The 24509-nt window shown below is 48.6% G+C and overlaps 1 protein-coding gene across 4 annotated transcripts; it reads left to right on the top strand.

Moving 5' to 3' along the window:
- Positions 1-1463: 1463 nt before the first annotated feature.
- p2ry1 (purinergic receptor P2Y1) lies at positions 1464-23770 on the top strand. Of its 4 annotated transcripts, none has more exons than XR_013496339.1 (3): positions 1464-1598; positions 5027-6279; positions 23166-23770. XR_013496339.1 is itself a non-coding variant. In XM_078204813.1 (2 exons), the coding sequence occupies exon 2, from the start codon at positions 5072-5074 to the stop codon at positions 6155-6157; it is 1086 nt and encodes a 361-aa protein (XP_078060939.1). In that variant the 5' UTR covers positions 1464-1598; positions 5027-5071; the 3' UTR covers positions 6158-10277. The 4 variants fall into 4 exon arrangements, 2 of the variants coding, with proteins under 2 accessions (XP_078060939.1, XP_078060946.1); XR_013496338.1 differs by lacking the exon at positions 23166-23770 and adding an exon at positions 9734-10232; XM_078204813.1 differs by lacking the exon at positions 23166-23770 and having other exon boundaries at positions 5027-10277.
- Positions 23771-24509: the final 739 nt, after the last annotated feature.

Genomic DNA, 24509 nt, shown 5'->3' with positions numbered 1-24509 from the left:
AACCAGAGGATTGGACTTGAAGGAGAGACAATTGCAGAGCTACAGGGGAAACAGCAAGGGAAATCAAGAGATTGCTGCCAAAGTCACGATGGGTCAGATGGCCTCCTTCTGTACTGTATCGCTCTCTGTGACTACACTGCAAAAGTTGCAAATGCTTTCAGACATCCTGGGATCATGAAAAGCAATATAGCAATGCAAGCTCTTTAAAACTCAACTTGCACAGGTATGAGGAGAGTTAACGAAAAACTCTACAATCGTCAGGAATCAGAATCCTGCGGGTGCTAGAAAAATGAGATAAAGACAGAAAATGTTGTAAATACCCAGCAGGTCCGGCAGCATCTGTGGAGAGAGAAACGGAGGCTGGATTTTACATGCTCCCGGAGGGCATATTTTCCACAGTGGGGCGGGGTGCGTAATATGGGTGGGTGCCCATCTCACCACCGTCCCCACCCCCCTCCCTCCCTCCCTCCGGACGGGCCACTGAAGTCAGCAGCACGCCCACCATGTTTAAAAGACAAATTAAGGCTCGATTGGGTTTGTTATCAAGTTAATGAACCCTGATAACACGCTACCCGTGTCACAGTACGCTTGTGGGAACCCAGTGGGAAGCCACGTTGAGTTGTTAAAGCGTGGGATGTGAGGAAAGGGGAGGTCTCTCTTTTGGGGGCCGCCCTTTTCCAAACACGAGGCGGCCTCCTCAAGGTTGATTCCTCTTCCTTCCTACCACTCCGTCCTGTGAACCCACTCCATTCCCCCACCACTGCCCCTCTCCCGAATCTACCCAAACCACCCCAGACCTACCTGCTCCAGGGATGCAAGGCCTTGGGTGTCCTCTCTTCACCAGCAGTTCCAGCAGCGACCATGACACCTTCCTGGTGCTGCTGGGATTGGCAGAGCTGCCAACCAATCTGGTTGGTCGGCAGCTCCAGAGGGTGGGTCCTCTGGCCGAGATGTAGGATTGGTCATTTTCCTTTTCCCTTCCCTCCCGATCTGTCATCCACCCGCCAGCCTAGAAATTGTAGGAAAAAATGGGTGGGAGAAAGCCCTTAAGTGCAATCAACTTAAGCCACTTAAGGGCTTTAACTGGGGTCAAGGGTAGACTCTCCCTCCCCCCTCCCTTGCAGCCCCCCCCCCCCCCCCCCCCCCCCCCCCCCACTCCCCCCACCAAAGTCCCTTCCCTCTCTGCCATAAAATAGCGACCGAGAGCAGGGTCCCGGAGGGAATCCGCTCCATGCAAGTCCACCCACCCCCTCCCCCCCTCAGAACATGCCGACATCATCAGCGGCAGTCTAGGTGGTGACCTCTGGCTGATTGGCCTGATTGCTTTGAGGAACACCACTCAAACATGCCCCGGAAACTGTTCACCAGGTTGGGCTTGGCCAGGCTGGAACGGCGCTGCAGATAGAGGGTAGACTAATCCATCCTCCTCTGGCCTTTCAGGAGAAGAGACCCCATTGCACATTTGAGAGGACAAGGGCATGCGGTGCTCCCTCAAACCCAATAGTTTCTGACAAGGGTCAAGCTGGATGCCGTGGAGATGGAGTGCTGCTGCCCACCTCAGCCCAGCAGTCGTGAAGGGCTAGGGGTCCCCGCCAAAGGTAAGGGTTCAGTACAGATGCCAGAGCATCAGAGAGTGTAAACATTGTTGGACTGTCTCATCTGAAATGAAAACCTTAAAGCTGGAATCCCCATATATCCTTCAAAGGCAATGGCACCATGACGGGGATCTCCATTGTCTCACCTGCCCGCCTAGCATACACAGGGACAGCGCAATGACTGATTCCACTGACATGTCCTTTTCCTGCCCTAGGTTCGCCATCCAGCAGACAAACGCAGGACCCCGAGGAGTCACCCTTGACACCGGAGGACCAGCCCCCTCACATGCATTCACGTCACACCCATTCTCGGAAACAGGCACCATCACAGATACAAAAACACCTCAGTGGGCATTGGTTCATCAGCTACAATGGCAGTTCATAGTGGCGAGGACACATTGCATTCACTGGTGGAGGTGAGCAGAGGCAACCAGAGGAGACCAGAGCCATGCTGAGTCTGAGGCAAGATGACCAGCCTCTGGGGTTGTCTATTATACGTGGACGTTGGAAGTCCAGTGGGATGCTTGGGAAGAAATTGTGGCGATCTCTGAGAGTTTGCATGCCACAGTCTCTGTCATGGAGGAGTCCATGTGGAACGTGAACACTGTATAAAAGAAATGTTTATTTATTAGTCACAAGTTGACTTACATTAACACCGCAATGAAGTTACTGTGAAAATCCCCTCGTCGCCACATTCCAGCACCTGTTCAGGTACACTGAGGGAGAATTTAGCATGGCTAATGCACCCAACCAGCACGTCTTTCGGACTGTGGGAGGAAACCGGAGCACCCGGAGGAAACCCGCAGACACGGGGAGAACATGCAGACTCTGCACAGACAGTGACCCAAGCCGGGAATCGAACCCAGGTCCCTGGCGCTCTGAGGCAATTGATCAGAGCTCCAAATGCGCAGCTTCCTCCATTGAGACAGTGGTGACTGACTTGGTGAGGCAGTTCCAGGAATTCAATCCGGGTGTCAGGAGGTCACTGTCGGAGTGAGAGATGGACAGAGCACCTCACCTCTCTGCTCGGTGCCTGTCCATCAGTGGTGAGGAGGGAGGCCCAGCCTGATCTCAGGCTGGCGGACGAGCTCCGTGTTGTCTCCGCGGGCTCCTCTCAGGGTTCCCTTGACACCAGCTCTTCCACTTCTCTGCCAGTGTCCATGCCACCTGTTCAGGTGGCAATGACTGAGGAGTGCCCAGCCATAGCGCTGGACGCACCCACTCAGGCAGTGAATCCAGCCGTTCCAATGGCCAGTGAACGACCACTGAGCTCATCGAAGGAGCAGTGCTCCGAAAGCTTATGGTATTTGCTACCAAATAAACCTGTTGGACTTTAACCAGGTGTTGTTAAATTTCTTACTGTGGTCATCGAGATTAGCAGGGTGGCAGAGTCAGCAGGTTGCTTCCAATGCCACTGCCAGCGAGGAGGGGGGCACTAAGATGCAGCACCCACAAAGGTACATTTAAATCATCCTGAACACTGGAGACAGTGATTTTCTGCCGTTACTTGTTCAGTTGTTTTCTTGTGTGGTGGTTAACACTGCGTAATGATACGTCTTTTATTACATGCCACAAGCAGATAAATATTGCCTTTGTGTCAATAGCATGTGTTTGTTTGATTTGTTTTATAGGCGCAGGGCATGCCAGGATACGGGGGGCTGTAAGCCTTATTGCACAGGTGCTGAGCGGACTTTGTGATCCATAGAATGGGTCATTACAAATGCTTGGTAAGGGCACATTACCCTTGCCATGAGCTGGAGACAATACCTTGGCAGCCTGGCTGAAGGTGCATTGACTCCCGGCCTCCCTGCCTCTTTGAAGGTCCTTCCATGTCCTCATCCTGTTTGTTGTTCCTTGGGCTTCAATACTGATCCAGCCCGGGAGTCATTGTCTACAGCCGGTGGATCTGCCTGGATTTCCTAATCCTCAGTGGGTCCCCCCCCATGCCAGAGCACAGAATACAATGACTGTAAGAGACACACAGTGTGGAGGATTTTGCGTGCTCCCCCTGAATGGTCCAGACCTCTGAATCTCATTTTGAACAGACCAAGCTCTCTATCACTGCCCTCGTGGAGGCATGGCTCCTATTATCTCTCTCCTCCACGTCTGTCCTTGGGTGCCGGAGAGACATCAAGAGCCACCTTTTCAAAGGAAAGCCTTTGTCACCCAGGAGCCACCCATCCACCCTAGCTGGAACGACAAACAGCCTTGGCAATTAGGAGTGTCGGGGGATGTATGCATCATGGGAACTGCCAAGGTTCCTCACACAGAATCTGTGCCTTGTGGGTTGCAAACTATCTGCAGGCTCATGGAGGAGAAGCCCTTTCTGTTCAAAGGCACCCGGCTCACTCACTGGCACCTTGATGGTTACATGAGTGTGATTGATGGCACGCTGGATGTGGAGGGGGAGCCCTGCAATCTCAGTGAAGCAGAGGTCAAAGGGGCTACCAGAAGGCAGGTTGTTGTTGCTCCAAGGCCTGGCTGTGTGCGCACTTGCTGTCACGCTAACCGGCATCAGTCCAAGAAGTAACTGATTGAGTGCAAAGCAGATTTAGGGACATCCTGAAAATGTTATCAGAAGGAACAAAATTAATGCAAGTTTCATAGAACCAGAGAATCTCTACAGTGCAGAAGGAGGCCATTCAGTCCATTGAGCCTGCACTGACTCTTTGACAGAGCATTTTATCCAGGCTCCCCACCCTATCCCCAAAACCCGGCACATTTACCCCACTAATCCCCCTAACCTACATATCTTTCTGCACTTGGGACATAAAGGGGCAATTTAGCACAGCCAATCCATCTAACCCACACACAAGGAGGGCACAATGGCACAGTGGTTAACACTGCTGTCTCACAGCGCCAGGGACCTGGGACCGATTCCCGAGTTGGGTCACTGTCTGCGCGGAGTCTGCACGTTCTCCCCGTGTCTGTGTGGGTTTCCTCCGGGTGCTCTGGTTTCCTCCCATAGTCCGAAAGACATACTGGTTAAGTGCATTAGCCATGCTAAATTCTCCCTCAGTGTACCCGAACAGGCGCCGGAGTGTGGCGACTAGGGGATTTTCACAGTAACTTCCTAGTGTTAGTGTAAGCCTACTTGTGACACTAATAAATAAACTTGTACCTTTGGAGTGTGAGAGGAAACTGGAGCACCCGGAGGAAACCCACACAGACATAGGGAGAATGTGCAAACTCCGCACAGACAGTGACCCAAGACTGGAATTGAACCTGGGTCCCTGGCGCTGTGAGGCAGCAGTGCTAACCACTGTGTCACCGTGCCACCCTTTTGTTCTTCCTTTGCACCATTTGATTTAACTTTACCAGAGTTTTGGTAGAACGAGAATACTTCCCTGAAGAAAAGGAAAATTATTAATGGTTCATAATTGCTTACCAAAGATCATGCAAACTTAAACCTTGATTGTTTGTTGTTTCAGATGTTCTGTTTGTTGAAGGGACGCGGGCCATCTTGTTGATGCCAGATGGAAGACCTTGAGTTTGATACAATGCAGGAGGCATTATCTAACCTCTCAAACTTGTCCAGTGACCTGAGTGCCAGCATCAACAAAACCTGTTCCTTGAACAAGGGTTTCCAGTTTTACTATCTACCCATCATGTACATTATTGTCTTTGTCACTGGATTCATTGGAAACAGTGTTGCTCTCTGGATGTTCATCTTCTACATGAGGCCTTGGAGTAGCATCACCGTATACATGTTTAACCTCGTCCTGGCTGACTTCTTCTACGTCTTCTCCCTGCCCGTTTTGATCTTTTATTACTTCAACAAGACCGACTGGATCTTCGGGGAGACCCTGTGCAAACTGCAGAGGTTCATTTTCCATGTTAACCTGTACAGCAGCATCTTGTTTCTGACCTGCATCAGCGTGCACAGGTACATGGGGGTGGTCCACCCCATGAAATCTCTGGGCAGGTTGAAGAAGAAATCGGCCACCATTGTGTGTGTGTGCGTGTGGGTTACCGTGATGGCCGCCATCGCCCCGATTCTGTACTTCTCCCGAACGGGGCTGAGGAAAAATAAAACAATGACATGCTACGACACGACCTCTAAAGACCTCCTGCACACTTACTTCATTTACAGCATGCTGACCACGTTCTTTGGTTTCTGTATCCCCTTTGCCACCATCCTGGTCTGTTACGGATTTATAGTGAAGGCGCTAATATGCAACGACATGAGGACGCCGCTCCGGGGCAAGTCTGTGCGCCTCGTCATCATCGTGCTGGCGGTCTTTGCCGTCGCTTACCTCCCCTTCCACGTGATGAAGAACCTGAATCTTCAGTCTAGACTTTATTACCAGGGGCCAGAGACGTGTGGGTGGAACAAGAGGGTCTATGCCACCTATCAGGTGACCAGGGGTCTCGCCAGCCTCAATAGCTGTGTGGACCCGATCCTGTACTTCCTGGCGGGAGATACTTTCAGGAGGAGGTTCACCAACGCAGCCAGCAGGTTCATGTCGCGACGGGGCGAGACCAACCCACAGTTTCGGAGTGAGGATAGTCCACTTCATGTTGTATCGAACATTTCCCAAAACGGAGACACCTCTCTCTGAACTTACAATTGTGTCGATGAATTTTATGGCATTTTGTTCTTTAGGCTTTGAAGGTACAGTAAGAACTGTGATTGAGAATGGTCTGTTATAGGAAATAATGAAGAGTGAAGTCCCCAACCGTTGTAAGTTTTTGAGCGTTCGGTACAATACTTAACTGTTCATCTTCCAGATCTGTCACAGATGAATCTGAAGTTTCAGTGTCAGAGCAAGAAATGTCTTTCATCATTTTAGGAAAACGCTTGCTTTGTTCCGTTAGCTCCTTCCAGTTGCCCACATTGTTCGTTCAGCATCCCAGCACTGTGTTGAAATCGAAACAGAGGAGGAATATAATAGCTCTGGACTAACTGTTCCAATGAGGGGCAGCATGGTTAACACTGCTGTCTCACAGCGCCAGGGACCCTGGTTTGATTCCCAGCTTGGGTCACTGTCTGTGCAAAGTCTGCATATTCTCCCTGTGTCTGCGTGGGTTTCCTCCGGGTTCCCCGGTTTCCACCCACTGTCCGAAAGACGTGCTGGTTAGGTGCATTGGCCATGCTAAATTCTCCCTCAGTGTACTCAAACAGACGCCGAAGTGTGGCGACTAGGGGAATTTCACAGTAACTCCATTGCAGTGTTAATGTAAATTTACTTGTGACACTAATAACTAAACTTACTCATAGCTCCCCACCGCCCTTCCCAAACACAATGACTTCGCAAGGATCTGGAATACAACCTTAAAAGCAAAGTTATCCAGCCACTTCTCCTGACGTTAACCTGATACTTTTACAGAACGGAACAGGCAGCCAGATAGGGCCAAGTGACCCTCACTCCGCTACCTAGCAAATTATAATGGAGGTTCTTCAACACGAATCTTTGAAAGCCAGTCTGCGTTTAGAGGTCATTTTGGGACGACCTGGTAAAAGACTCCATTTTGGGCAAAGGCAGTAAGCTGGTGGTTTAGGATGGACCACCGGCTGCAAGGCCCACCCGATTTTCAGCTCCAGTTAAATGCAGTGGAAAGCAAACTTGGATGTGGCTGAGATGTGAGGGAGAGTGAATACTGACCGCTATTCTATAACCCCGAGCTTACCACCTTAGGGTTGCCAATTCTGGTCGGACACCTTCCTGTGATCACCGCCTGCAACCCCTGTCACCGGCCGCCCAACATGCCAATCCTCATGGAGCCCCGCCTTCTCAGAGCCAATTGGAAAGCCAACAGCCTCCTTGGTTACCTGATTGGCTGATTCTTCCCTCTCAGCCGAGCAGCCATTTTCTCTTCGGTTGGGATTTTTCCGCTCCCTCCAGCGGCGGGCATCGTCACGGACGGCGCAGGGAAATTCGGCTACTTTGCAAAATTTCCTGTCCCGCCTGTGACGATGCCCGCCTTGGGTGGAAGCGAAGATTCCAGGCCTTCCTCTCATAAATCGTTGTAGCTGTGAACAAAGGCATTCCATAATGTTCAAAAAAGCATTTTTCTTTAATGTCCCATTGGTTTGCCTCCTGGGTTTAGCTTGTAGCTGTGCCCGGGAGATTAGTGGCTAATTCCTTTAGACGCCAGGACAATACTGGAGGTTTGGCAACCCTGTCGCACCCAGGTCTACAGTCAAAGTTACATCTGTGCTATCTTGACGGAGGGAATAACAATAAATCAATCGAAGGAAAAGGATTTATGCATTATTATGTACATTCAATTCGTTGAAACAGTTGAGATGCTACAATTAACATTTTGATGTTGATCATGTACACTTAAGGTTATAAAACTATCGTTCTGGCAATGAGTCAATGGGCCGAATGGCCTCCTTCTGTGCAGCAACGACTCAACAAGGTGCTCAGCACTGCGTTGGCCTGAAGACTTTACAATCTCCTTTCTTTCTCTTGAATGTATAATGCGGCCCCTCCACATCTTTGCCTCTCACAGTTCAATTTCCCTTGGCGAATATTTGACCCAGAGAGTTATTTGAAAAAAAAAATGATGACAGTATTTATTTCTCAGGAATTAAAAAGCTTTCATTTCTCGAAGGATTGTTGCCAGTGCAGGTGAAAACAAAAATAAAATCTATGGGTGGAATTCTCCAGCCGCGCTGGTCTAAAAGCCGGAAATTCCCGCCCAACCATCAATGGGGTTTCACAATGTCCGCAAACCACCCGCTAAAATTCCAGTGGCGGACAGGGTGGGAGAATTCCGGCCAAGATATGTGACGTGGGCTTTCGAAAAAAGTTGGTTTATGCTTCAAAAATTGCCTTCTTGGCTGTAATTCGCTTCGGGGCAACGTGAAGTCAAGAAAGTCGCTATAAAAAAGCAAATCTTTCTTTCTCTTGTTTCTTCTCCATTTTGCTGGTGCAGTGTTTTTGACCCAGTGCGATTTCCAGTTTCAGAGAGCCACTTTGTGTACCTGGAAGTGGAATCAGGGCGGAAGGAAAATCAAACTGGTTTTTCTTTGGGCGGCACAGTGGTTAGCACTGCTGCCTCACAGCCCCAAGGACCCGCGTTCGATTCCCGGCTTGTGTGGAGTCTGCACGGGTTTCCTCCGGGTGCTCCGGTTTCCTCCCACAGTCTGAAGGACGTACTGGTTAGGTGCGTTGACCCGAACAGGTGCCAGAGTGTGGCGACGAGGGGTATTTCACAGTAACTTCATTGCAATGTTAATGTAAGCCTTACTTGTGACTAATAAATAAACTTTACTAACTTCTCAGTAGGGACAATTGGAAAATGCTTAGCCTGAAACATCTCCAGTAAGAGTACTTGTGGATACTTCTGGACCTGGGAAAGATTTTCACTTCATGCCAGAAGACAGCAGTGGACTGAAAAAAACAGACAAAAACAATCTTGTCTGCAGTAACAAAAACAGAAAATGCTGGAAAATCTCAGCAGGTCTGACAGCATCTGGGGGGAGAGAATAGAGCCAACGTTTCGAATCAGGATGACCCTTCAAGAGGAAAGGGTTTTGTGAAATTCCTCTTGCAAAGCTGAGTGGGCTGAATTACCCCCTTGTGTGCTGCAACCATGAGCTGTATCGATATGGGCAGCACGGTGGCACAGTGGTCAGCACTGCTGCCTCACAGCGCCAGGGACCCGGGTTCGATTCTGGCCTCAGGTCACTGTGAGGAGTTTGCACATTCTCCCCGTGTCTGCGTGGGTTTCCTCCGGGTGCTCCGGTTTCCTCCCACAGTCCAAAGATGTGCAAGTTAGGTGGATTGGCCGTGCTAAATTTTTCCTTAGTGTCTCAAGATGTGTAGATTGGGGGGATTAGTGGGGTAAGTATGTGGGGTTATGGGGATAAGGCATGGATAAGATGTTCTGTCAGAGAGCTGGTACAGACCTGATGGGCCAAATAGCCTCCTTCTGCATTTTAGGGATCCTATCATTCAATGATATCTGGATCTCTATTTGAGTCATTTTGGCTTTGTGCATTAGACCATAAGACACAAGAGCAGAAGTAGGCCATTCAGCCCATTCAGTGAGATCATGGCCGATCTGATGCGACAATATCAGATTATCATATCCACTTATCATCATTATCAACTCCACTTTCCTGCCTTGCCCCCATAAACCTCGATTCCCTTACTGATTAAAAATCTGTCTATCTCATCCTGCAGCATGCTCAATGATCCAGCCTCTACAGCCTTCTGCGGTAAAGAATTCCACTCCCCTCCAAGAGAAAAAAAATTCCCCCTCATCTCTGCCTGAAATGAATGACAGTGAATCGACAGCCCATTTCACATTGCTTCTGTTTGTATTCCGTGACAATAATGATCGGTTGAGATTGCTGGCGATTCGCTGTCACCTGTTTCAGACTCTTGTCCAAAGTCAAGAAGAAGCTCATTATGTTTGGTCCTTGTGCGGTGTGGACTGTGGGCTGCATCAACTGTGTCGACACTGTAACACTTGAACAATGAGAATGAAATAATTATTGAAATACTGTGTCCTATCGTGAAACTGAACAGATTACCAGATTGCAGTTTACCACTCTTGTGAAAAGAAATGTTTGTTTTCTGTGTGTGTTTCCTTCTCTGCAGTCCTGAATGCTATCAGACAAATGGATACTGGAATATTTTATTTGTCGCAGTGCAATATAACACAACTTTGAGAAAAGCAAAGGAGCTTTTATTCCATTATATTTAATATATTTCCAATTTTTATCAGAGTAATTCTTGTGTTATTTCTCTGCCATCACTAACAAATGTTTCATCCTTAAACCAAAAGAGAAAATGCTGGAAAATCTCAGCAGGTCTGGCAGCATCTATAAGGAGAGAAAGAAAAGCTGACGTTTCAAGTCCAGATGATCCTTTGACACCCTACAGTATAAATATCTCCCACTTTCTGTGCCTTTTAGCTTTGACAAAGGGTCATCTGGACTCGAAACGTCAGCTCTTTTCTCTCCTTACAGATGCTGCCAGACCTGCTGAGATTTTCCAGCGTTTTCTCTTTTGGTTTCAGATTCCAGCATCCCGCAGTAGTTTGCTTTAATCCTTAAATCCTCCTACATGGTTCAGAGACAAGGGGCGGTATTTTCCAGCCGTGCTCACCCCAAAATCAGAAAATCCCGCCCAAGGTCAACGGACCTTTGCATGCTCCACCCACCACCCCCACCCCCACCCGCTACGATTCCCAGGGTGGGCGGGACGGGAAAATTCCCCCTCAGAGGCGGAATATCCCACTCCCGCCTGCCATGGGAATGGCAGCAGGCGGGACAGAAAATCCTTGGCAGTCCACTTAAAGCTCCATTGACCTCAGGTGGGAATTTTCGGTCTTGGGGCGCACACGGGCAGAATACTCCTCCGCCCATGCGGTGGGATTTTTCTCTCTCTCTGCAGTGTGTTTCGCAGTGGCAGGAGGCAGTGCACCGCTCACTAGTGATGGGATCTTACGAGCCCCGCTGTTGTCAATAGGGTTTCCCATTGAACACTCCCCTCGTTACCTGGAAACACACAGTGGGAGTGAGCCAATGGCTGGACTGTAAGATCCTGCCGGCGTGAATGGGAGTAAGATTTTGGTGAAGGACTATGTACCTCAAAACCCTGGAGAAGTCCCACCAGCGCTGCCTCAGCAAGATCCTGCAAATCCATTGGCAGGATAGACGCACCAATGTTCTCACTCAGGCCGACATCTCCAGCATCGAAGCATTGACCACACTTGATCAGCTCCACTGGGTGGGTCACAATGTCCACCCGCCTGACACGAGATTCCCCAAACAAGCACACTGCTCGGAGCTTTGACACAGTAAGCGAGCTCCAGGGGGGCAGAGGAAACATTTCAAGGATACCCTCAAAGTCTCCTTGAAAAAGTGCAACATCCCCAAAGCTGCCCGAAGTGAGCAAAAGCATCCGGGAAGGAGCTGAACAGCTCGAGTTTCATTGCCCAGAGCAAACTGAAGCCAAGCATCGATAGTGAAGAAAGAGCCTGGCAATCCAGGCACCCACCCACCCGGGCATGCCACCCACCCACTCCTCCACCCACTGTCTGCCCCACCTGTGACAGAGACTGTAGGTCACACACTGGGCTCCTCAGTCACCTGAGAACTCATTTTTAGTGTGAAAGCAAGTCATCCTCGACTGTGAGGGACTGCCTAAGAAGAATCCATTCAGGATGATTCCATTTTCATTGAGTATTTTCCCCACAGTGAGATCAATAGCCTGTACAAGCAGAGCTGTATCTCAACGTGATTCCATCACTATATTTGGAATGTGCACAGTGTTTGATACCTGAAGCTACTTGATACGGAAATCTGTTTCCAATGTGCTTTCATATGATCATTTTTCACAATAACATTTCCCAAACTATTATTAAATGCTAAGATCTATCTGGCTATCCTTTCAAACATATTCCCTGTGCATTATCCTTAGCCCACAGCTTCCTGCATTTATTTTAATTGGTGGTGTTTTAAAGCTTCTCTACTTGCTGTCCAATGTGGTTGCATTGATTTTGAAGGCCAGGTCTACTTGGGGAAGAGCAGAGCTGATGATCAAGTGTCTGAATCCAGCGCAGCTTTCAATCCTTGGTTGTGCCAATCAGGTTCATTTTAATCATTGAATCAGAGAAACCCGACAGTGCAGAAGGAGACCATTCGGTCCATCGAGTCTGCACCGACAACAATCCCACCCAGGCCCTATCCCCGTAACCCACATATTTACCCCGCTAACCTACACTAAGGGGCAATTTAGCATGGCCAATGCACCTAACCCGCACATCTTTGAAGTGTGGGAGGAAACCAGAGCACCCGGAGGAAACCCACGCATACACGGGGAGAATGTGCAAACTCCACACAGACAGTGACCCAAGGAAATTGAACCCAGGTCCCTGGAGCTGTGAGGCAGCAGTGCGAACCACTGTGCCACCATGCCACCCATTTTATTTTCTCCCATGGGCTGTGGGTGTCACTGGTGAGGCCAGCATTTGTTGCCCACGACTATTTGCTCCTTAACTGAGTGGCTCTCGCTAGGCCATTTAAGAGATCAGATAAGCATCAGCCACATTCCTGTAGATCTGAAGTCACATCTCGGCCAGACTGGGTAAGGACGGGAGATTTTGTGTCCTATGGGATGTGCGTATGTCTGATTGACTCCCTAATTAGGGGTGTTTTGACCCCTGAAAAAACAAGTGGGTTTAGTGTGGCAGGAAAGTAAAAATGTTAAAAATTTCAAACCTTATCCCTAAGAGGGGAACAGTGGGTGGATAGAGAGAGAGGGGAACAGTGGGTGGATAAAGAGAGGGGAACAGTGGGTGAATAGAGAGAGGGGACAGCGGGTGGATAAAGAGAGGGGACAGTGGGTGGATAAAGAGAGGGGACAGTGGGTGGATAAAGAGATGGGAACAGTGGGTGAATAGAGAGAGGGGACAGTGGGTGGATAGAGAGAGGGGACAGTATTGATCACATTTCTCTCAGGCAGCAGAATCTCTATAGGAGACTGTATGCCTCCATTTCCACAAGCTGCTTATTTTTAACCAACATGAACCTGGTTTTCAGACTGCAGGGATACCGGCAAGGTAAAAATGGGAGAGAATAACTGGAACCATAAGGAAAGTGACTTTCCAGCACCACCTGTGAACCGGAGGAGTGTTCTCCCCATGTCCGACAGAAAAACATCTTCATTGATCTCATCATTAGCCACTCCCACCCCCTTGCATCTCTTCCTTCAATCTCCACAATCAACCCTGACCTCCATAATCACCCCTTACCTCCATATTCACCCCTGACCTCCACAATCACCCCTCTCCTCCACAATCACTCCTGACCTCCATAATCACCCCTGACCTCCATATTCACCTCTGACCTCCATATTCACCCCTGACCTCCATATTCACCCTTTACTTCCATATTCACCCCGACCTCCATATTCACCCCTGACCTTCATATTCACCCCTGACCTCCATATTCACCCTTTACTTCCATATTCACCCCGACCTCCATATTCACCCCTGACCTCCACAATCACCCCTGACCTCCACAATCACCCCTGATCTCCACAATCAATCCGTGACCTCCACGTTCACCCCTGACTTCCACAACCTACCCCTGACTTCCACAATCAACCTCTGGCCTCCACAATCGACCCCTGACCTCAACAATCAACCCCTGATCTCCATAATCACCCCTGACCTCCACAAAGAACTTCAACTTCTTCTGTCCAGACCTCAGATGTGGCCTTGTGATGCAGGCTTTTGCACTTAACAGGCTGTCAGTCGAGATGGCAGTCAGGCAGCAAGTCTGCTGAAAAAGTTTATAAGACGTCTCTGACATCATGGCAGGATATCTAGGAAAACCTTACTCCTGGATTTCCCATCTAGATATCCTCCCCCCACACCTGGTTTGCTTCACTGTCTTGGGAAAATATCAGCACCAACCTCTCACTCCTCAATTCTGCTTCTCAACCAATATCAATCCAATTAACTTTAAAGTTGATCATTGATCCCCAAGACTTGATTCTCTGTATGGCCTAAAAATGTCGAAAATTTTCAGGTTGATTTGGTTTCCTCAGCCTGACTCAGTCCATAGATGCAGAAGTAGGCCATTCGGCCCCTCAAGCCTGCTCCACCATTCAGTTAGATCACGGCTGATCTACACCTGAACTGACCAATCTGCCTTGGTTCCAGGACCCTGAACAGAAAGCTGTGGCTGGTTGCAGTTAGTGGCACTCTTGCCTCTGAATCAGAAAGTTGTGGGTTCAAGTCCCTACTCCAGTCCTTTGAGCACAAAAATCAAGGCTGACACTCCAGTACAATACTGAGAGGGTGCTGCACTGTCAGGTGTGCCGTCTGTCATTCACTGTGATGTTAAATTGAGGGCCTATTCTGCCCCCTGAGGTGAATGTTAAAGTTCCCATGGTGCTATTTTAAAGAGAAATGGACATTTTCCCTGTGTGCTGCTCAGTATTTGTCCCTCAAAACCACAAAAACAGATTATCTGATAATTATCTTGTGTTTTCGGCAGCTGGCTGTGTATAAATTGTCTGCTGCCTTTCCTGCTTTGCCACAGTTACTATACCACAAGGTGGAGCGGGCTCAAGGAGCCAAGTGGCCTACTCCTCCTCCTAATTCATATGTTTGTATGCATGTTATTGGCCAGGAATTTACAGCCTCACTCGTCCCGAAACCATAAAATCCTGCTCAAAGTCAACGGACCATCCCGTGGTCCACCTCTCGCCCACTCCGATTCCCGTGATGGGCAGGATGGTAACATTCCGGCCATTGAGTCATAAAGCAATGCAACACGGAAACAGGCCCTTCAGCCCAACCGATCCATGCCGACCATGGTGCCCTCCCAGCTGGTCCCAATTGCTCGTGTCTGGCCCATATCCCTCTAATCCTTTCCCATCCATGTACTTATCCCAATGCTTTTTAGATGTTGCCATTGTCCCTGTCTCAACCACTTTCTCTGGAAGTTCACTCCAGATACGCACCACCCTCTGTGTGAAGAAGTTGCCCCCTCAGGCCCCTTTTAAATCATTCCCCTCTCACCTTAAATCTTTGCCACGGGGAATTAGCTCAAATGGTAGAGCGCTCGCTTTGCACGTGAGAGGTAGTGGGATCGATGCCCACATTCTCCACTTTGATTGGGGTGACAAGGTGGCACAGTGGTTAGCACTGCTGCCTCACAGCGCCAGGGACCTGGGTTCAATTCCCAGCTTGCCTCACTGCAGTGTGGAGTTTGCACATTCTTCCCATGTCTGCGTGGGTTTCTTCCGGGTGCTCCGGTTTCCTTCCAAAGTCCAAAGATGTGCGGGTTAGGTTGACCATGCTAAATTGCCCATAGTGTCCCGGGATGTGTAGGTTAGAAGGATTAGTGGGGTAAATGTGTGGGGTTGTGGGGATAGGGCCTGGCGTGGGATTGTTGTCGGTGCTGACTCAATGCGCCAAATGGCCACCTTCTGCACTGTAGGGTTTCTATGATTCTATGCCCTCCATACAGTTCTGTACAGTTCCAGTAAGTTAGTGGGAACTGTTAGCTAATATGCAGTACATATGCAGTGATAAAACAGACTTAACTGTGGACCATTTTCATTTCTTCTTCCCCGTTGAACATAAGAACTAGGAACAGGAGGAGGCCACCTGGCCCCTTGAGCCTGCTCCGCCATTCAAAAAGATCATGGCTGATCTTTTCACAGACTCAGCTCCACTTACCCACCCGCTCACCATAACCCTTAATTCCTCTACTGTTTAAAAATATATCTATCCTTGCATTAAAAATATTCAATGAGGTAGGCTCAACTACTTCACTGGGCAGGGAATTCCACAGATCCACAACCCTTTGGGTGAAGAATGGAATGTCCTTCAGCAGGCTTTGAGAGCCTGCCCGTTTCTAGGCCTCAGCTCCTGGCTTGCCCGTTCCTGGGCTCTTGCAAGAGCTGGCAGCTCCAATGAGAGGTGAGAAAGAGTTCAAAACATTTCAAAGTAAAACACGAAGGAGATCTATTTTTGTGTCGGATTCGCAAGAGTCAGTCAGGATTGAGGCTCAAAGAAACTGATTAAATGAGTCGCGCTGGTATTTTTCTTGGCCATTGGAAGGAATTTCCTAATGAAGGATATCTTAGTGTGTAAGAAATCAAGATGTGGAGATGCTGGCATTGGATTGGGGTGGACACAGTAAGAAGTCTCACAACACCAGATTAAAGTCCAACAGGTTTATTTGGAATCACAAGCTTTTGCAGCGCTGCTCCTTCATCAGGGGGTCCCTGTATGTATGGGAGGGGGCCAATGGATGGTAGAGGGTGGGGGGGGTGGGGTTTGTGCCCTGGCGGAGACTGAGGGGGTGTGCGGTGCCTTGATCTCTCAGTGGTGAAGGGGGATTGCCCCTGGTTTCCATTTGCCCTGAAAATGCAGAGTTTTTGGGGCAAGTTGAAGCTAATGGGGTGGGGGGGTGGTGGGGGGGGGGGGGGGTTTGAAGGATGGGAGGGGAACAAAGACAATATTGGTGTGGTTGAGTCTGGATGCAACAAACACATGTATCGGGGCTGCAATGGAGCTGAGGTAGGAGTCTCCTTGCTGCTGTGTCACGAAAACCTCCCTCTCTGTTCCGCACTCGAGGGGTGAAGGCCGTCATGTCTTCAGGGCCGCACGGCTGGAGTAGTGGAGGACAGTAAGGAGATGTTTCATCATTTGAGATGGTTCTCCACAGTCACAATCGCGTTAATTTGGTTGATTCCCCACCACTGCATTCGGGCCTTGCAGCAGCCGACACCCTGTGATGGTGCTGAGGTCAGGCAATGATTCAGAGACACAAACAAGTCAATTCTTTCCTATTCTTGGTGACTTGCAAGCTGGCCTCAGCTAATCCTAGCAAAAGAACTGGAGTAAAACATTCAGCCTCCCTCTTGTCTTGCTGTCCAATTAGATCTACTGACCTTGGACCTAAGACCCTTTGACTAACGAAAGTATATCAGTCTCAGTTTTGAAATGTTTAATTGATGCACAGCCTCAACAGGGGCGAAGGTTCCAGTCTTCCACTAGCCTTTGTGGAACGATCACCTTGCATCGATAACAAGTCGGCTTTTAGGGGCAGCCATTTTTTACACTAAGGCGTCATTAATGGTGTATACTAAGGCGGTGGCACAGTGGAATTATCACTGGACTGGCAATCCAGAGTAATGCTCAGGGGACCCGGGTTCAAATCAGTGAAATTTGAATTCAATAAAAATCTGGAATTAAAAGTCTAATGATGCCATGAAACCATTGTCGATTGTCATAAAAAAGAATCTGATTCACTGATGTCCTTTAGGGAAGGAAATCTGCCATCCTTACCCAGCCTGGCCTACATGTGACTCCAGAGCCACAGAAATGTGGTTGACTCTCAAATGTCCTCTGAAATGGAGGGAAGTTAGGGATGGGCAATAAATGCTGGCCCAGCCAGCGATGCCCACATCCCATAAAAATGAATAAATAAATTAAGCTAAAAATCTCCTGCCCGTGCGTGAAAATTAAAGCATGTTTTTATAAAGCCCCATGGAAACCAGAGATTCCTGCCTGGACAATCCAAAGACGTGTAGGTTAGGTGGATTGGCCAGAATAAATTGCCCCTAAGTGTTCCAAGATGTGTAGGTTAGATGGATTAGCCATGGGAAATCTGTGGGGTTACAAACAGGGGAGAGGGCAGGAGAGAGGGCCTGGGTAAGATACCCGAGAGTCAGTGCAGACTCGATGGGCTGAATGGCCTCTTCTGCACTGCAGGGATTCTAATGATTCATATCACTGGGGAAAAGGCTTGAGTGATTGAGGCTTGCATGAATATTTTCAAGTTTCTGCTCAACCCTCCTGGAAAGAGATAGGATTCTGCCACTGAGGAACAGCAAAGCCTCCCCGCTGCGAAGATGAATCACTTTGCTCCGTTTTGAAGAATTGATTTTTTTTTCCCATTGAGAGCAATGAGTGATTCGAAAACAAAGAACCTTATAACTTGTACAGAATTTCGAGCCAAGTATTCTAACATGAATGAGAGGGCGTGATATTATTCATTGCACAGAGTGCATTTTTATCAAATCCCTTTTCTGCTTTCTTGGAACTCTTAACTTGTGTAACATAAGTGGGATGATGCTTCCGTTAGTATAATGGAAAAAATTTGATATGAATGCACATTTGTATAATGTTATACAATCTGATACAATCCTACAAGACTGAGTGAGTAAGAAGCCAGTGACTTCATGTACTGCAGTGGCAATGACTAAGTAATGGGATTCGAAACTGCAGCCTTCAGACTCGGTCTCTGCAGATGCTGCCAACTAAGCAATGGATACCACTCACAAACTGAGCCACCTTCTTGAACCGGTGCAGCTCACGTGGTGTAGGTACACTCACAGTGCAGTTAGGGAGAGAGTTTCAGGGTTGTGATTCAGCGACAGTGAAGGAATGGCCGATATATTTCCAAGCCAGGATGGTGAGTGACGAGGCGGGGAATTTCCATGTGGTAGTGTTCCCATGTATCTGCTGCTCTTGTACTTCTAAATGGGAGAGGTTGTGAGTTTGGAAGCTGTTATCAAGGAGCCTTGGTGGGTTCCTGCGGTGCATCTTATAGATGGCTGCCACTGTTCATAGGTGGTAGAGGGAATGTATGTTTGAGGAAGGAATAGCAATCAAGCGGACTGCTTTGTCCTGGATGGTGTCGAGGCTCTTGGGTGTTGTTGGAGCTGCACCCATCCAGGCGAGTGAAAGGCATTCCATCACACTCCTGACTGTGACTTGTAGTTGGTGGACAGGCTCTGGGGAGTCAAAAGGTGAAATACTCACCACAGGACCCCTACCTGCTCTGGTAGCCACAGTAATTATATGGCTAGTCCAATTCAAGTTCTGGTCAATGGTAACCCCCAAATCATAGAAATCATAGAAACCCTACAGTGCAGAAGGAGGCCATTCGGCCCATCGAGTCTGCACCGACCACAATCCCACCCAGGCCCCACCCCCACATATTTTACCCGCCAATCCCTCTAACCTACGCATCCCAGGATTCTAAGGGGCAATTTTTACCATGGCCAATCAACCTAACCCGCACATCTTTGGATGTGGGAGGAAACCGGAGCACCCGGAGGAAACCCACGCAGACACGAGGAGAATGTGCAAACTCCACACAGACAGTGACCCGAGCCGGGAATCGAACCCGGGACCCTGGAGCTGTGAAGCAGCAGCGCTAACCACTGTGCTATCGTGCCGCCCAAAATGTTGATAGCGGGGGATTCAGTGATGGCTACACCATCGAATGTCAAGGGGAAATCCTCACTTATTGGAGATGGTCATGTCTGACACTTGTGTTACACAAATGTTACTTGCCACTTGTCAGCCTGAGTCTGGATATTGTACAGGGATAGCTACATTTGGACATGGATTGCTTCAGTACTTAAGGAGTTGTGAAAGGTGCTGAACATTATGCAGTCATCAGCGAACATCCCACTTCTGACCTTTCGATGGAAGGCAGGTCATTGATGAAGCAGCTGAAGATGGCTGGGCCTAGGACACTACCCTGAGGGACTCCTGCAGAGATGTCCTGGAGCTGCGATGATTGATCTCCAACCACCACAACCATCTTCCTTTGCACCAGATATGACTCCAATCAGTAGAGGCTTTTCCTACTGATTCGCTAGGGCTCCTTGATGCCACCCTCAATAAAATTCTGTCTTGATGTCAAGGGCAATCACTCTCACCTCAACTCTGGAGTTCAGCTCTTTTGTCCATGTCTGAACCATGGCTGTAATCAGGTCAGAAGCTGAATGACCCTGGCAGAACCCAAACTGAGTGTTAGTGAGTGGGTTATTGCCATGTAAGTGCCACTTGATAGGACTGTTGACCACACCTTCCATCAATTTTCTGATGATAAAGCGCAGACTGGCAGGGTGATACTTGGTTGGGTTGGTTTTGTCCTCTGTGTGGACAGGGTGTATAGTGTATAATGGACAAGCAATTTGACATGCGGCCAATTTGATCTTGCCCTTTCTACACACCCACGGGAGTTGAATGTTAGGTATCCAACAGAATCTGGTCAACTGGTGATCAGGAAGCAGAATCCTGACTGAACTCTCCCATAAACAGTACAGGACGCTGCAACTCAGTGAAGTAAGTTCCTTCAGATGTTTCATTACGTTAGTTGTTGTTGTCTCTTAGTTCTTCCTTAGAAGTGCATTATTTATTATGGCTGGAATATTTTCCATCGTAATTTGACATTCATTGAAGTCAGGCAAGTGTCTATCTTCTTATAATGAGACACAAATTAAGCAAAAATTGAAAAATAAATGCTGGAAAATTTCAGCAGGTCAGGCAGCATCTGTGAAGAGTTAACGGGCAGAATTTTCCCATCCCGCCTGCCACTTTGACCTTAAACAGGATTTTCCAGTCTTGGGGCGAGCGCGGCCAGAAAATCCTGCCCAAGGTATTAGGTTGATGATCTTGGCATCTCTCAAGTACAATGCGGGAATTGGGAAATAAAGAAAGGAAACTTAGACCAAAAGACCATAAGAGATAGGAGCAGAATTAGGCCATTCGGCCCATCGAGTCTGCTCTGCCATTCAATCATGGCTGATATGATTCTCATCCCCATTCTCCTGCCTTCTCCCATAACTCTTGATCCCCTTATTGATCAAGAGCCTATCTGTCTCCGTCTTAAAGACACTCAATGACCTGGCCTCCACAGCCTTCTGTGGCAGTGAGTTTCACAGATTCACCACCCTCTGGCTGAAGAAATTCCTCCTCATCTCAGTTTCAAAGGAGTGTCTCTTCACTCTGAAGTTGTGCCCTTCAATTCTAGTCTCTCCCACTAGTGGAAACATCCTCTCCACGTCCACTCTATCTAGGCCTCTCAGTATTCTGTAAGTTTCAATTGGATCCCTCCTCATCCTTCTAAACCCTCTCGAGTATAGACCCAGACCCCTCAACCGCTCCTCATATAACAAACCCTTTGTTCCTGGGATCATTCCTGTGAACCTCCTCTGACCCCCTTCCAAGGCCAGCACAACCTTTTTTAGGTATGGGGACCAAAACTGCTCACAATATTCCAAATGGCGTCTGACCAGAGCCTTGTACAGCTTCAGAAGTACGTCCCAGCTCTTGTATTCTAGCCCTCCATTTACATGACACCTTTCAACACCTCAGTACATCTCAAAGTGCTCCACAGCTGATGAAGTACTTTTGAAATGGTAGTGGAAAATAATCTCAGCAAATCAGGGCGCATCTGTGGAGAGAGAAACAATGTTGTTTGGGTCCTCATTTCGAGTTTGGAACCTGGAAATGCCTCTGGAGGGACAGAGAAGATTTTTAAGGAGGGGGTGAGATGGTGGTACAGTGTTGATGTCATTGGGCTAGCAATCCAGAGACCCTATTAAGGTCCTGGGGGACTTGGGTTCAAATCCCACCACAGCAGTTGATGGATTTTAAATTCAGTTAATATCTCTGGAATATAAAGGTAACCTCAGTAATGGTGACCATAAAACTATTATCGATTGTCATAAAGACTCATCTGGTTCATTAATGTCCTTCAGGGAAGGAAATCTGCTGTCCTTACCCGGTCTGGCCTACACGTGACTCCAGAGCCACAGCAATGTGGCTGACTCTCAACTGTCCCCTGAAATGGCCGAACAAGTCAGTCTCTCCAAGGGTAATTAGGGATAGGCAACAAATGATGGTCTTGCCAGCGATGCCCAGATCCTGTGAATGAATACAGAAAAAAGATGAAGAGGCTGCCTCCCGTCCAATTAAGGAGAGTGGGTGGACTCCTCAGCGAGGAGGGCTAATCGGAGGCCAAGGTTGTGAGAGACCAGCTGCTTTGCCGGGTGAGCTGTAAGTGGGAGAATGAGAGGGTGTTTCAAGATGGAGTCACCCCTGTAGACTTCAGTAACTTTAAAATAGAAAGTAGCCACTGTGGCACAGTAGTTAGCACTGCTGCTTCACAGTGCCAGGGACCTGGGTTCAATTCCCAGATTGGGTCACTGTCTGTGAGGAGTCTGCACATTCTCCCCGTGTCTGCGTGGGTTTCCTCCCACAGTCCGAATTTGGCCATGCTAAATTCTCCCTCAGTGTACCTGAACAGGCGCTGGAGTGTAACGACTGGGGGATTTTCACAGTAACTTCATTGCAGTGTTAATGTAAGCCTACTTGTGACACTAATAAATATATTTTAAAACTTTAAAAGCTGCCGGGCCAGCACTATAGAGGGGGTATTCCTTCACAGGATAGGCTGCAGCTGCGGCTATGACCCTCTCGCACCGGGGAAGCGGGAGCCAGAGCTAAATTAGTCACTGCAGTGACTCCATGGCCTGTCTCTAGGAGGCAAACTCCATCCACCCACCAGGATTCAGCAGGGGGTCTGACTGCCATCTGGAAAATTCCGTACAGCCTGTGAAGTCAATTCGAGCGCCTTGGTTGGCATTTTAATTGGCTAACATTGCTGACGGGTGCATGGCTGTCATCTGCCCACCCACCCAATCCCTTCCCCAAACCAGTCTCAGCCAGAATAAGCCAGGAGTAGGGGGAGTGGGAAATGTGCTGGCTTCTCAGCACGTACCTGGTGGTGCCAAATTGCTGGCACATCTGCCTCCAAAATCGTCACCTTTGACGAATAGAATTAAGCCCAACTTTCCTGAGGACTTTTCGTTGGGAAAACTGCGAATCAGGCGGTTTCTGGATTGGGCATCTGAATGGCGATGCCAGGCTGGTAAATGCCAACCAAGAGATGACTGTCAGTGAAATCAGTGGGGGTAAAAGCTGGGCAACACGATGGCACAGTGGTTAGCACTGCTGCCCCACAGCGCCAGGGACCCGGCTTTGATTCCCGACTTGGGTCACTGTCTGTGCGGAGTCTGTACATTTTCCCCGTGTCTGCGTGGGTTTTGTCCAGGTGCTCCGGTTTCCTCCCACACTCCAAAGATGTGTGGGTTAGTTGGATTGTCCATACTAAATTGACCCTCAGTGTCAGGGGGATTAGGAGGGTAAATATGTGTGAGTTATGGGAATAGGGCCTGGCTGGGATTGTGGTCGGTGCAGGCTCGATGGGCTGAATGGCCTCCTTCTGCACTGTTGGGATTCTATGATTTGATGAGTGTTCCCTGTCATCTATTTTAGCAGAAGCACCAAACTGTTCCACGAACTGGTTAACGTCGCCCCATTAAGATGCTGGACACAAGCGCATTAACTATTTGCCTGAGAATAATACTGACTGAAATTTCTCTCCTATTGATGCCAATGGACATACGTAACCAAGAGGGTTTTCAGTCCCGATTCAGATCAGGATTACAAGATGAAGAAGGCGGATATTGTATGTTTCCTAAATGACCGCACCATTGTATTGCTGTACGGAAATAGTGTTGTACTGATGTCTGAACAGGCTGGAGTCTTAGAACCTTAGAAATGTTGGCACAGAAGGAAGCTATTCAGCCCATTGTTTCACATCAGGATGATCCATCAGCTTCAATTCCACACTCTTTAACATTTTCTCCTTCAAGCAGTTATCCAATTCCCTCTCAAATGTCATGCTTGACTGAGATTGAATGGTCGATTGTGATAATGCATTCCATATTTGAATAACCTTTACATCAAAAACAATTCTTCCATCCTCTCTCTCTCTTTATACTCGCGAGCCCGCTCGGTCAACTTAGCCATGAATTGGCGACCATTAACTGTCAGCAAGACAGGGAACTGGTCTAACTGCCTCCTTCTCTCAATGAGCCCAGCTTGCATTTTGTATGATGTACTGTCTTGTCGCATGCAATTCCGATAGTGTGTGCAGCATGCCACAGGATAAGCAACGTGTTAAACTTAGCATGTTAACAAAGACTTTAACACTGAGAGCAGTGACAAAGCTCCAACAATAAAATCATAAAGAAATGACCATGTTTTTGTGGAGCATTTTATATCATTTCTGGACACTTTTCAATTTTGTGATCTTTCTACTTATGGGTGTGATCAAAGTTGGACGCCATGGTCTGTAACATCCTCAGAGAGGCAGCCAGAGGCAGATTGCCTCAACGTAGTGACTTACCTGTACGTAAAATGGTAAGCACCCATCTCACCCAACCTTCCAGACTCAAGCCGGCTGAGACTGAAGAAGCAAAGCGTGTCCCCGGCTCCAGCGGTGAAGTGCAAGAGGAGCGGAGTGAAAAAGGACACACCATCTCGGTACAGCACTAGTCGCCGTAAAGCAGGTGGGTTTAAAGGGACCGTTGAAAGGGAAAAGTTTCTACGATGAGTGGATGGGATGTGGTGGTGGTTCAGACATCAGAGGTGGTGGAATTCCAGACATGTGGGGAGGGATCCGGATGCGGAGAGGAGACGGTGGTCTGGAAGTGATAGGAGGTGAAATCTGGACGTGTATGTGTGTGTGTGCTGGGGCGCAGGGGGTGGGGGGGGGGGCAGTTGTGATGGTTTTGGAAGGGGGTGGACTGGCCAGGTCGAGTCAGGGGTCGGGGG

The sequence above is a fragment of the Mustelus asterias genome, chromosome 3 (assembly GCF_964213995.1).
Source record: "Mustelus asterias chromosome 3, sMusAst1.hap1.1, whole genome shotgun sequence".
Classification (NCBI taxonomy): Eukaryota; Metazoa; Chordata; class Chondrichthyes; order Carcharhiniformes; family Triakidae; genus Mustelus; species Mustelus asterias.
This window is presented reverse-complemented; position numbering and strand designations above follow the sequence as displayed.